This window comes from Trematomus bernacchii, unplaced genomic scaffold (genome assembly GCF_902827165.1).
Source record: "Trematomus bernacchii unplaced genomic scaffold, fTreBer1.1, whole genome shotgun sequence".
Lineage (NCBI taxonomy): Eukaryota > Metazoa > Chordata > Actinopteri > Perciformes > Nototheniidae > Trematomus > Trematomus bernacchii.
This window is the reverse complement of record NW_022987608.1, coordinates 4,301,067-4,315,091: the sequence shown is the minus strand read 5'-3', so window position 1 is coordinate 4,315,091 and position 14,025 is coordinate 4,301,067. Positions and strand designations below refer to the sequence as shown.

Sequence of the window (14,025 nt, the reverse complement as noted above, 5' to 3'; positions counted from 1 at the left end):
TTGAGTAACACCTACACATGTAGACACACGGTCACACATTTTGTGATCTAAGCATTATCATAACCATTTTACAATTTGCTGAGGCACATTATCCATAAAGCTGCAAACCCATTAGAGAGGAGAGTACCGCAGCTCTGCACTTTGATGACAGCGAACCATGAAGTCTGCTTCACAGCCCGTTCCGACACACTATTAGTGGATTGACCTGTGAGTGAGGACGAACACAAATGCATGGAAAACGTGCAGCCACACACACAGTCACCAAACCATTTGACCGAACGCCCCACGCAAAATCGCACAAAAAACACATTGTAGGTAAATGTCACTTTCACAAAACAAAATTACCGCCCTGGAGAAATGATGCCAAACATAGTAATTTTCCAGCTCCAGCAGTCACACAAACAAATATGCAGAGTAGGGCGATGACAACACAGAAAGCAATTCTTCATTTATCCTGAGTAGCTTGTCAGAAGATTACGTCGTCCACTCCATTCCATTCAAGGCAGATTTTCATATTTGAGTGCTTCTCGGCACAGGCCCATACCGCACTTTAATTAAGCTTTGACGTACATTGTATACATTAAATATAAAATGCTTAAGAATGCAGAAAGGCTTCATATTAGATTTTGAGAAAAAAAGCCAGTCAACAGATGGTATTTACTCAAATTATAGACAGCAAATGAGGGGTACGGTGAGATGCTTTTTTTTTTTCAGAACCCATTGGCAGTCCATTAAAAAACGGATATTGTGTGTGCAAATCCGCTGAGATACAATGAGAGTGACATGGAATTAAGGGTTGTTATGTTATTCATTGGCAGCCAAAATCCAATAGAGAAGTCTTCTGATCGTTAACTGAAAAGTATCTCCAGTAATTGCTTCACTAAAAATGATCCTATTTAGCTTTTTTCCATGATCTGAACACAAGTGCAAAGAAGCAATTCCAGTGAGTCAGCTGGTGCAGCAGACTACAGATTCCTAATCGCTTTGATTATGAACAATATGCTTCTCCATGTTTCTCAGGAGACGTTCTACCTCCGAGGGGAAAAGAGGGTTCAATGTAAAAGCTTGTCTGCCAGAACGAAGAGCTTTAAAGACGACCACCTCTGCCTGTCATCTTCCCTCAGACGTGGAGAGTAACAGAATTACTGGGGCACGCAAATGAACATACGAGGAAATGGGCCAGTGCTTGACAGTGACAGTTTGTGATTTGCATATGCTAAATGAGGCTAAAATATACACAAGTGAGGTATTAATTCCTGCTTCACACTCAAGTAGCACAGTTTTAGTCCCAGTATAGAGATTGAATCCCACAAAATGTCATTTTTTTCATCAACTGCCCCTTGAATCAATCTCACAAAACACAGTACAGATTTTATGATAGAATAATGGAAAAAAAAGTATTAAAAACCAAACCAATAACATTTCCTGATTTCCTTAAATGTCAATAAATACTTTCACAACATCTGAATTGGCTCTTCTGGGTCCAAATTAGAATGATTAATGTCCAAAATAAAACAGTAATTGCCAACATCGTAATGAAAATGGATCCCTAACAGATCTTTCTCATCAGCAGAACCTGCATGCCATTACCTGGAGTGTTTACAAGCCATTGCAGCATCATATTTGTTGTGTTTTCAGGCACTTAAGCCAAGTGATTACTTAATTGACTGATTTCTTATGTTAGGAGGGGATACAATAGGACAATGGAGCACATTTTGGTTAAAAAGCAATGAGCTACAATGATTTTAAATCATATAAAAATGGCAGTCACAAATCTTGTATTATACAGTTCTGATGCACATATGAGCTTTGTACTGTTCATACTGGAAAATACCACTCAATTTAAGAATAAGCATGTTTTGATCTTGTGGTATTTATGATCATGGGTTTAATACATTTTTTGTTTAATGATAGGGGCACTGATGGATTTTTGTATTCCCCTTTTTACCGAAGGGAACAGATGTAAAACGTTATCCTTGTGAAAATAAATAAAGCATGAATATTGACAATTTTTTTATAAATGTGTCATTTGAGGCATTTTAGGCGGCACATTTATTATTATTATTATTATTTTTAAGGGCCCTATTGTGCTTTTGGGTTTTTTTTCCTTTCCTGAAGTGTTATATTGGTTTTTGTGAATGTAAAAAGTCTGCAAAGGCTAAAATCCAAAGTACTATTGGCTTGCGCTCCATAACATTTTACGTGATTGGTCAACAGTTTAAAGATGTCCCGCTAAATAGCCAATCAGAGCAGACTGGGCTCTGGTTTCAGACAGAGGGTGAAAAGAGGTGCTGCAGCACAGGCAGTATGAAAAAAAGAAAGACCTTTTTGAAAATTAAGGCATGGAGACATGTCACAGTACACACACAAAATACATATATGAACCTGAAAATGAACATTATATGTACTCTTTAAAGGGAATATGCATCTGAGAAATTGGACTTCAATTGTCCATATTTCCATGCTTCTCATTTCCACATTTTCCCAATTCTTGTTCAGTGCAGCTGAACACCAATGTGACCTTAAAAAAGGGAATGGGACAAACCACCATGTCATTTGTGGCTATGGGGCTCAGTGCAAGGGTATTCATTAATCCAGAGTGCTCTGCCATTATTCCATATGGGAGTCACATATATTATATCTGAAATTCAGTGGTATTCCCCTTTAACACAGAATGAAGAAGTGTGACTGTGCCCAAGGATATGTGCATATTCATGGAGATTATTCCCAAGAAATGTCAAACACAATTCACATTCAATGACAAGGATTGCATATATTCCGTCTCTACAAGCTGTTCCAACGACTCAAATGACAGATACGATTATCTTCGAAATAGGACACATTTAAACATTTTATCACATTTCACACAGAAGAGAGCGTTATCACAAATGACACAGGAAACCTTGAAGCAATACCAACCTCCATTAGTAGCTTAGGTTCAAAATATGGGCATTTCAGCAGTGGTTTTACAATATTTAGCAATCAAAATGTAATCATTTAAGGACATTTGAGAGACATTTTTGACATGCAGGAAGATGAAAAATGCATCATAAGCAGCCTTTTTAAAACACTTCCGTGGATGCCCCTATTCTCAAAGAGTTTTGCAGATGTTTTCCAGCTGTTAGCATGACCATACAGAATGACCTTAACCCAATGAGAGGGATAAAAAAACAAATGTTGTAAAATGGAAACTTTTTATTTTCAAAAAGCAACAGATTACACAGTTAACTTTCAGCAAATGCAATCCTAACTGAAACTGTACTCACATTCGGGACTTCAAAAATGAAAGACTCACATACTTACACACACATCTATCTATAATATACAAAAAAAGAATACATAATAAATATTAAAATGGCCACAAGAGAAGAAAGTAAGTCATTGAAAACAATCAGTTTAGAGAGCAAATGTAGGGAAAGTAGAAACAAGACGGTGTGCCTTAAATGTATTTTTTTGTGGGTTTTTTTTTGTTTTACATTTTTTACAAATTGTGCAAGATTTCATACTAAGGCTCTGGTCTTGAAGTGACTGTTGTTTGATTCACACAGCACATACACTCTGAAACACACGCACATGCACCCACACACACACACACACACACACACACACACCCACACACACACACCCTGTGCTCTGAGCACTCTGTGGGGTGTAGCAAACCATTGCAGAATAAAAATGGGCTGCTCAGTGTATGGCCTGTGATGCTCATGGGAGTGGACCAGCTTTTTAAAAAATGGACATGCACTTCACATTGATGTGAACAAACCTCCCCTCGCATCTAAAAAAAACAACAGCTTTTTAGGAGTGAATTAAATAAAAATAAATAAATAAAATCCCAACAACCAAGAAACGTGACAATATCATAACCATTAAGGCAAGAACACCCGGAGTGGCATCGGCAATACTGTAACAATATGATAGTGTTTAGGTACATGGATATGATGACACATTTAACTTTTTTCTTCAATGTCTTTTTTGAGCACACATTTGTTCGTAAAAGCAACAATTTTTTTCAAAATCCAAACACCATTTCATGTTCTTTTCATTTTTTTTGCAAAAAGGTGATAAGAAAAAAATAACAATGCCAGACACTAGGGACATATGGATCGTAAAACTACAAGAAATTATTTCTAGTTTTAAGTTGCAACTTCAAAAACCACAGATTTGTAAATCCCCACCGTTAAGCCCCCGCCCCCCACCCCCGCCGCCCTGTAAATGAAAAAGATATCACTTACATTAAAACCATTTTATCCTCTTGTGATGGTGTATTCCAACAGTCACCAAGTTTTGCTTTACTTACAGCGGTTGTGTAGTCTGTTGCAAATTAAAGCATTCATTGTCTCGTTTGGAAAAAAGAGAAAAGTTGTCCTTGCAATGCAACCGGCAACAGTTGACCAAAAAAAGCATCTTTACATCTTCTTTTTAGTGCAACTCTTAAAAATGTAGAACATTTCCAGTGATTCCTCGAGAGGTATCATATCTTAGTTTTTTGTTCTTTTTTCTTTTCATTTTTACGTATTTCACACCTCACAGAATCTTCAAAATATCCAAAGCAAGAGGGTTTGTTTTGAGTGTTTTGTCAATTATTTTTTCTTTTTTTTCAACTTTTTGCATCTCTGCATTGGCATGGCCTTCCACAATGTCCGTTTACTAGAACATAAACACAGGAGGGGGGATCCAGACCTCCTGCGTATTCCCACTACCTCCAGCCTCCGTGTTTGATCGTATTCAATCATCCTGGCAGAGCCTCGTGATTGACAGTCCAACCTTCTACCTCTGAAAACAAGGGTTAGGAGAAGGAGGGACAGGAGGGAAAACTGGAGGATGAAGGGAAGAGAGATAGAAGAGAGAGTGCGCTGTACAATGGGAACAAGCCCATATCAAGATCAATCAGGGAATTAGAGACAAAGATGAGAAAAAAACAGCAAAACCTTCATATAACGCAGTAGGGTTCCCTTGGTAACCTGGATTTTCTGCAGTAAAGGAGTGTGGTGCTGAAGCAGCGCCGGAGCTCCCTGTTGGAGAAGATGCAGATGAAGGGATTGACCCCGGCCTGGGCGAAGCTCATCCACACGGCCGCCGTCAGGTAGCCCCCAGGGACCACTGGGCCCCTCGCAAACACCCGCCAGTAGCAGGCGACCAGATAGGGTCCCCACAGTGCCAGGAAGAAAAACGTCATGATGTAGAACATCCTACTAATCCTCTTCTCTGTTTTGAATTCATCCAATACCAGTAGACGCCTGCGGCCTGCTGCGTTGCTGTTCTGCCGGATGCCCAGCAGGGTAGGGGGGGTGGGGCCTCGACCGAATCCGGCCAGCCAGTTGGCCGCCGCCTGCCCGCTGGCGCCAGGCCCGTGGAAGGTCCAGTTCTGGCTGACAGCAGGCACGAACTGGACAGGCTTCATCTTCCGACGGTCATGCACGAAGAAGATGAGCTTGAGGTAAACCAGCTGTGTGGCCAGGAGGATGAGCGCCAGCAGGAGCATGAAGCCCAGCGAGTCGTTCGCCCTGAAGGAACGGTGCTGGAACGTGCACTGGTCCTCCTCCCGGATAAAAGAGTATGTCCCTACGTCTAGCACCGGCGGGAACGCCATAGCCACTGACAACGTCCACACCATGCAGATGACAGCCAGACAGGTCCAGAAGGTCAGCCTCTTGGTGTAGAAACGGTGGTGCGCGATGGCAAGGTAGCGTGTGACGCTGACACAGAAGAGCATAAACGCCGTGTGGAAACAGGAGAGGACACCCAGGAAGGCGATCACTTTGCAGGTCAGCGTGCCGTAGGTCCAGGCCGATCCATTCTTGACCGAGGTGAAGACAAAGGGGAAGCAGATGGCGGAGCGCAGGATGTCAGAGGCGCACAGGTCCAGCAGGAAATAGTAGGGCGCCCGATGCAGGCTCTTGTCTTTGACCAGCAGGATGGAGATCAGGAGGTTTCCAACCACACCGACTCCAATGATGAAACCCAGAGAGGTCAGTTTGAGGAACGTGGCGAGAGGAGAGACATTCTGCAAGATGGTGTGGTCCCCTGCATGGCTATAGTTCGCCATAGATGGAGGAGGGATCATAAAGATAGTGGAATAGCTTCAGCCAAGTATCATGATCTAGAGGTGGCAGGGGGAGGCGTTATATCCATTTGGTGGTGTGCTTTGAAGAGGTTTCCAGGCATATAGGCAACCTCTCCTCTAAGGCATCCTTTGTTCCTTTGTCTCATCACACCTAAAAAGAAATACAAAAGAAATCCCTGAAAAAATATCATCCACCCATCAGCACACAGTCCAACACAACAGCTGCATTGTTTTCAACTGCACACTGTGATAAGCACTTATTTCTCTCTGCATGCCATTTTTGTGTTTTTTTGGTTAACATGTCTAGATTTACAGAGCTTTGCCTCAGCTTGAATACTTTGTCAAACACAGACAGACAGACAGTGATGGAGCTTGAGCAGACTATGAATCTGTTACAATTCTTTCAAGTGGCTTCGGAATTTCCTGAACAAAAGATGGCATAGCCCAGACTTCATTAAGAAACGACGCTTCTTAACTGGTTGGAGAAAAAAAATCCTCGGTTTGGATATGTCATTTTAGGGACATTTTTCGTGCGCACGGTGAAACATTAAGAGAAATGCAGTCCAAAATAAGCTATTCTTGATCACACCCTACACTCTGCAGAACAGAGGACGGCTCTCTAAAGCGGTGGGTGCCTCGAATAAACTCGCCCAGCCTTCGTGCATGGTGGAAAATCGACGGAAGGTGCATACATAATAAAGCATCCGTGTTTTTGTCTTGATTAAAGCTTCACTGGATTACTGTCCTCACGTTAATAAGCAGTGTTCTCATTAGGGCGTTTATTGAGCCAGTCAATTTTCCTCATCATCTTTTATACAAGTAATTACAAAGAGTAGCATTTACATTCAGAGACACTAAAGCCGCATTTCGACATCATTTGGCTTGAGAGTGCGCGGGTGTGATTACCAGTCAGGATGGATTGAAACGGATCGCTTGGTAGCGATAATAACAAGCCTGCTGATAATAATATTCCGTGATTTGCTACAATGCTTTCATTGTTTTTATGAAATGACACAGGCTATGGTTACATCTGATTACATAAATATCGCCGTTTGGGGTCTACTTACGCGTTTTAAAGCGTCCTTATATCGTTTACGCGCGTCTGAATCCGAGGGATTTCAGTGAAAAAACAAAAAAGCAGGGTAAAATCATCGTCCTTTGCGTCCAACTCGGCTGGATAAAGCATCACCGAATCCGTACCTCCATTAGACTATAATCATTCCCAAGTCCGCGCTATGGATTGCCCAGAATCGCAGCCACCACACAAGACAAGGCCAAAAAAAACGGATAGAGCGCGAGGGAGAAATAGAGAGAGAGACAGACATCCGATCACAAGATCAATCAAAATCCTACCTGTTGAAAATCCGATTTCGTGTCCCTCCTGCCGGTTATTTACATTGCACCAGTCGGGTTTTTGCTGTTTTTTTTTTTAATAAGCCTGGTTTGTTGCCTGCCCCCTTTTTTTCCTCCTCGGTGAATATCCTACAGTAAACGGAGCCCAGTGCGCATGCGCCCTGCATCCCTATTTGTGATCCAAGACGCGTCTTGTCTCTTGTTGCAGCAGCAGCAGCTCCCCTCTCTCTCTCTCTCTCTCTCTCTCTCTCTCACGGTAACATCTGCTCTTAGGGTACTGTAACGCGTTACATTATCACCTGATGACGTGATTACTTTTTACTGACACTTGCTAAAATAGACATATTTCTCAATTTCATAGATTTAAATCAGTGGTTTGTCAACAAAAAGAGTATTACACAGAACGATGTTTAGTTCTTTGTATATTTTATGATTAATTCAATGTTTCTGACCTTTTTACAGGGTGTTTGCCATATCCATTAGGTAATAGCATCCTACTTGAATACATTTGTCTGCCTGTCATCATGTTCACTCTACAGAAATGTCGAAGCATTATGTACGAAGCGAAGGGTTAAATCAGGCAGCCTAGTCACCTCGAGGTAGAATGACTTCCCCTGTACTGTACATGCATAATTGACAGGCACTTTTGCGCACCGTTGTTCATCCTGCCCGGGCAGCATGATAAATGAATAGGATTTGATTTCTCAACCATGTATGTAGAGCTGTGATGTCATGAGCAGCTTAACAAGTGAACAATGATTCAACCAGCCACATGTACACACACACAGTAACAATGCTTTGTCTCCAACTGGGCTATGAAACATGATTTTTTTATGATCATACATGTTGGAAATGTGTCAGTGCTGTGTGACATACTGGGGGGGAAATATGCAGATTTCAATTTTTTATGATAAAAAAGGATTCCACTTAGTTACCACATGTAGTTTGCTCCTTTTCAATCCTATAGCTCACCAGTTATCACTTATTGATAATGAATGCAGACAGTGGGTTGTAGACAGGGGATACAGTAGACTCTGAATGATTAATGTACGCCAAATGCAACTTTGTTAGGGAATTACCGTCCAGACAAAGATGAATTAATGTGAAGGCCTTAACGATTTTCTGCATATCCCAATATTCTCTAGTGAACAATCACTCATTTGGCACAGACATTATGATGCATCATCCCAAGGATGAATAATGACTTTAAATAATCAGCTACACAAGTTTGATAAAGTTGATCACCACTTTAGGTTTTCTAGCGAGAACATAGTGGTTTCTTACGAGTAAAGCCATTATATTTGTATTAAGTGTATTTACTCAAATGCTGTACCTAAGTTCTACTTTTAAGGTATAATTAATTATATTTCTAATCAAATGTATTTTTTATGTATGGTTAATGAGATACTTTAACAGCAAACGTCAAATTATTTGCACAGTTTGAAACAGCAATAACAATATAATAATGTCACTGAGGAACATTTACAGCCTCAGGAGGAGTTATTTAACTTTATGGAAAGAAATGTGCTTATTATTCTTTGCCTTTTGAAAATAAGGGTTTTATATGCAGGACTTTAATTCTAAATGTAGTGTTTTACCAAGAATAATAAAACATTATATATGCCAACTCTGACTGTACGCAACAGAAACTACAGGCCAACATGTAAAGTTAATTTAGAAACAAGTGTTACAGTGAATTGTATTATAAGTATACATTTCTCCATCTCTAAAACCCATAGTACACTCACTTTTGTGAATGAAAGAAGAGTGGAGTTATGTAATTACAAAGCAAACATTCAAAAATATCCTGCAGACATGAGTTGTGGAGAGAATCAATTTATTATTCTCACAGCTATTGATGCATATTGTAACAGCAGAAACAGCAACAACAGCTCCTTTCTTTAACCACACTTGTGATATTGTGCTTTAAAACAATAGCAATGTTGTGTTGAACATTGCAGACCCATCAGGAAATCACAGTGATCCATCCAAGCATGGACACAATAAGCAATGCAAGCATAATCATCATAGGATAACATACAGTAGCAAGTATGTCCATAAAGAAGGCAACAGTGTTTGGTCTTTAATCTCAGCAGAGCAACAGTAGCAGTTTTTCTTTGGACTTCCTGGATCCAGCTTCTGCAACACGTGGTCCCCTTTGACGCATTAATCCCAATAAGGCACGTTTCTTATCAGCCGATCCGACACAAATCTCAGTGCCAGAAGGTGCACAGTGGATTAGAAAGAGCTATGCAGTATTGCGGAGGATGATAACAGGACAGGACAGGCGCACGATCACGAAGAGTCTCTCGCTCACAGCTGCGCGTTCCGCCTCCGTGCGTACCAGCCGAGGAAGGCGCAGAAGCCCACCCCGATGAGGATGGAGCACACGAGCAGGGCTAAAGCGTCCCCTGCGTCGTAAGCCTCCGCCGGGGGCACCAGGGAGAGCACGAGCAGCCCGGTGATCGCTGCACCGTGGGGAAGTTGAAGTTTGGGAGCCATGTTGTTGCTGTGTGTTGACTTTCGGGAAGCGCCTGCGTCACAGTCAGATGACAGCAACAGCCTGGACTTCCTGGTGCGCTCAGCCAATGGGAGAGCTGATTCATTCTAACGTGTGCCAACAATTTTTTTTTATGATAAGAGAGATAAGATAGTACTTTATTGATCCCAATATGTGAAATTGTTGTGTTGCAGCAGCAGCATAAAAAGACATGGCATTGTACAATAAAAATGTAAAGACAAGAAATAAGCAAGAAAGTAGAAAATATGTTGAATTTACAAATGAACAATAACAAGATATAAAGCAAGGTATTATATATACATTAAGATTGACTTTATAGTTTTGTGAAAAGGCTCTGTTGTTGTCGGAGTTGGAAGAAGTACTCAGATATTGTACTGCAGGCAAAGTAGAAGTACCAGAGTGTAGGAATACTCTGTTACAAGTAAAAGTCCTGCATTCAAAATGTAACTCAAATAAAAGTACAAATTAGTCACAAAATATTCATTATGCAGATTGGCCCATTTCAGAATAATATATATTATATACATTGATTAGTTGATTAGTTAGTGTTATCAAAGCTGGTAAAGGTGCAGCTAGTTTTAATGACTTTGTATACTGCAGGGTAGCTTGTGAATTTACTCCAGGTAACTAAAGTCTGATTTAAGTGTTGATTATATTTCAAATTAATAATCCAAATCTGCAAAGTAACTCAATGTTCAAATAAATGTAGTGGAGTACAATTTACCTCTGTATTGTAGCTGAACATTGAAATACTCATTTAAAGTACAAGTCTCTCAAAAAGTACAGTACTTAAGTAAATGTACTTAGTTACTTGACACCACTGATCGTTCTGATTTCATTTTCACAGTTTAATACAAACTTGTTCTGATATTATTCCACAGTGTGTGGATTTGTGACATTGCCGCTCTTATTAGTGACGATCAGTCTGACAGGCTGTCATTTCTTCATGTCCCTCCCCCCCTCAGGCCCTGCTATAAACAAAGACTTTTTTTTTTACATCAGTCATGCTCATTAACAGCTGCTGTCTGAGCTTCATACTCCATTTGAAGACAAACATGTGTTGACATGCATAGGCTATAACTGTATGTTGCATGACACACATGTTGGTCAAGGTCAAATAACATGGCAAACAGACAAAAGTTGGGTATTTTTCAAGGTTTGTGAACTTCTCTGATTCATTTTACTATTTAAAATTTGCCAGGGAGAGATTATTTACAAAGAAAGAACTCAAATTCCATCCCAGCTGCTCTGTTGTACCTTGATACACCCCTGATCTACTTAAAAAAAGTTGAAAGTACTACAAATCGTCCGTGTATAGCGATGACTAAACACGCCAACGTCTCAGCTCATGCTACAAATTGTTTGGCTTGCAGAGCTGAGGGGGGGGCTTGTATCTCTCTGTGTGCTCTCCTGGGGCACTTTGCCTGTAATTTAATTAGCGAGCACAAGCCAAAGTAAAATATTGACCTTGTAAGGCTGCCATACCTCTGTACCTGCCTGCTCCCAGAGAGGAGATGAATAGGCACACATTCCCTCTGCTCACTCTTCACGCTTCCTCATCATACACTCTCTCTCTCGGCCCTGCTGTCCGTTTGGCAACGCGTCTCACACACACTCGCATACATACAAGTTTCTGTTGTTTTTAGTCGTGTCTGATCTCTATGGTCGCATTTCGATGACCATATGGCCATTACAAGCTTCTTATTAAGATCATTAAAGAGCTGAATCTGTATTTTTTTTGTAGACTAAAACCCTCACTTCAGAGATGTTTTTAATGTGCAAAGCCTTCAAAAATGTCCTTCAGATTCACACTGGCAGATACACACAGAAGCAGCAGCACTCACTGTGGATCTCAGCAGTGTTGGTAATTGATCAGTGGGAGGATGAGAGAATATCCAGAGAGGAGTGTGTTTGTCAAACAGGCCAGCACAGTGACATTCATCTTGCCTACTTATGTGTTCTGCATTGTAATGTGCTGCTCAGCACCAAGGCCCTTTTCTGTAATTCGCCTCCATTTTTATGTAAGGAAGGATACAGCACTTATATCAAGTGCTGTGTTTAAGTGCATTTTTGAGGTACTTGTACTTTACTTGAGTATTTCCATTCTATGCTACATCATACTTATACTGCACTACAATACAAAAAAAAAGTGTTTTTCAAATCAGTAGTTGTATAACTAATGTCCCAAGGAACCAGATACCAGTGTCCATGCAATCAATCCAACGGTCACTGGACAACATTTCAAATCCAAACAAGGTACTTGACCGTATAATACTTCAAATAACAACTAGGTTTATGACTGTACTTGTATGACAAAGCACAGATGGTACAGCGCAGCAGCTAACAACATCACTTCACTGCAGCTTAATTGCCTGTGTTGCTATGCTATGCTGAATTGAAGTGATAACAAGCATTTCTTAATGCTCGCCCACACAGATATTGCACTCATCAAATTACCACTACTGACATTGTCACTGTGAAGCAAAAATTCACACTATCTGGAGAACACAATTACAATAGCAGAACTTGTTCCTGTTATTTTAAATGCTAAAAAACAGACCAATAATTGAACAAATATGCACAAAACAAACAGCAATAATAGAAATACAGGTTACGTGTTTGAGAAAAGGGTTTCTGTGTTGATGCATTCCAAAGGACTATACTTTCTCTTTTGACATTTAAATACCTTTTTACCCTCAGCCGTGTTAAAGTGCTAATGGCTGCCAGGAAGTCAGTGGCATGCCTGGCAAAGGAAGGTGCTCTATACAAATATTAATCTCAACTGGGGTTTTAACTCACTAAAGAAAGGCACTGGTTGCCGAAAAAACAATCTTTACAAATATAAAAATCTGTTGAATAAGGCTGTTTTCAACCATTGTAATACTTAATATATAAACATCTCCCGTTTAAATCTCCATCTCTTTGTTCCCCAGTGTATCTTTTTTATTTTCAGGACACTCACCTGACCTGAAATGAGTAAGAGGTACGATGAAAGGCCAGCTCACAGAGTCCTTGGTTTTGTAATCATCATCCATTCTGAATTACTTTCCACAACAGTGAAGACAGAGTTCCACCTTAACCAACCAGCACAAAACATCTCTCACTGGAGATTAATTATGTTCTGAAATTGGTTTCTCAGAAAACACTGAAAAGCTGACCCTTTAAAGGAATTGCCGCTTTTGTAGTGGTTCAGTGCCCCATCCATAATGAATTGTAGTGTAAGGGACATGACAAATGGATTTCCTTGTGTCTTTTGTGGCAGTGTACGAGACGTTAAAATACTTAAGAGAGCCTGAATAAACACCAGAAAAAGAAGAAAGGGCAGCTCGGCCCTGCGCAACACGGTTTTGGACCACACTGACTCACACAGTGCTGGAGATGTGGGTTGAAATACATCACAAAACCTCAAAAAAAGATGAATGACGCAGTGTAATTATCTATTCATATTGGAAGCTGAGAGGGAGTCTGAAGGCGGACGCTTAAAAATCACAACTGAGTGTTACGCTGACAGTTGTATAATGCTTGAAAGGGTAATCAATTCATTTTTGCTTTGTGTTTGCAGAGAGTCGAAATTTGCCTGAGATCATTTTTCCTGGTGAATATTTTGTCATCTATTATGTCCACGTAAATGTTATCATTATGTGATTTGCAGGTAAAACCTTATGTCTCCGGGAATTCTCCTATTTTTGTCTGAGTATCATTGAGTGCCAGTCTCTTACTCACAAGAACTTCAATGCAAAAAGAATCAGAAGCCATGAAAATATGAGATGACAAAGAAATGAAGACTTCTGTTGATATTGATTTTCTACTTCAAGAGTTATAGAAAATAAGGTATTGAAGAAAGCGTTTGATCAGGGACCTTCTTTGAAGCATCCTTTTCAAGCTGGAAATAAATCCTAAGAAATTATTGACATTCTTTCGAAAATACTTGATAGGTTATTTAACTGGCCAACCAAGCATTAAAGTATAGTTTGAAAAGAAAAACACTTTACACAACATATTTTTCTAAGATTGGACAGTAACAAAACCAAATATTTGTTCAACAAGAATTAACTGAATGTGGGGCAGAACCAACAAGCTGTCA

The 14,025-nt window shown here is 40.2% G+C and overlaps 2 protein-coding genes across 3 annotated transcripts; both read right to left on the bottom strand.

Annotated features, from left to right (window-relative positions):
- Positions 1-4,250: 4,250 nt before the first annotated feature.
- On the bottom strand, positions 4,251-7,574 carry gpr85 (G protein-coupled receptor 85). Of its 2 annotated transcripts, none has more exons than XM_034131284.1 (2): positions 7,421-7,574; positions 4,251-6,218 (listed from the first exon to the last, which is right to left on the bottom strand). In XM_034131284.1, the coding sequence occupies exon 2, from the start codon at positions 6,065-6,067 to the stop codon at positions 4,934-4,936; it is 1,134 nt and encodes a 377-aa protein (XP_033987175.1). In that variant the 5' UTR covers positions 6,068-6,218; positions 7,421-7,574; the 3' UTR covers positions 4,251-4,933. The 2 variants fall into 2 exon arrangements, with proteins under 2 accessions (XP_033987175.1, XP_033987176.1); XM_034131285.1 differs by lacking the exon at positions 7,421-7,574 and adding an exon at positions 7,135-7,315.
- A 1,666-nt stretch (positions 7,575-9,240) lies between these two features.
- LOC117483066 (small integral membrane protein 30-like) lies at positions 9,241-9,981 on the bottom strand. Its single transcript, XM_034131223.1, has one exon. The coding sequence runs from the start codon at positions 9,920-9,922 to the stop codon at positions 9,734-9,736; it is 189 nt and encodes a 62-aa protein (XP_033987114.1). The 5' UTR covers positions 9,923-9,981; the 3' UTR covers positions 9,241-9,733.
- Between the last annotated feature and the right edge of the window lie 4,044 nt (positions 9,982-14,025).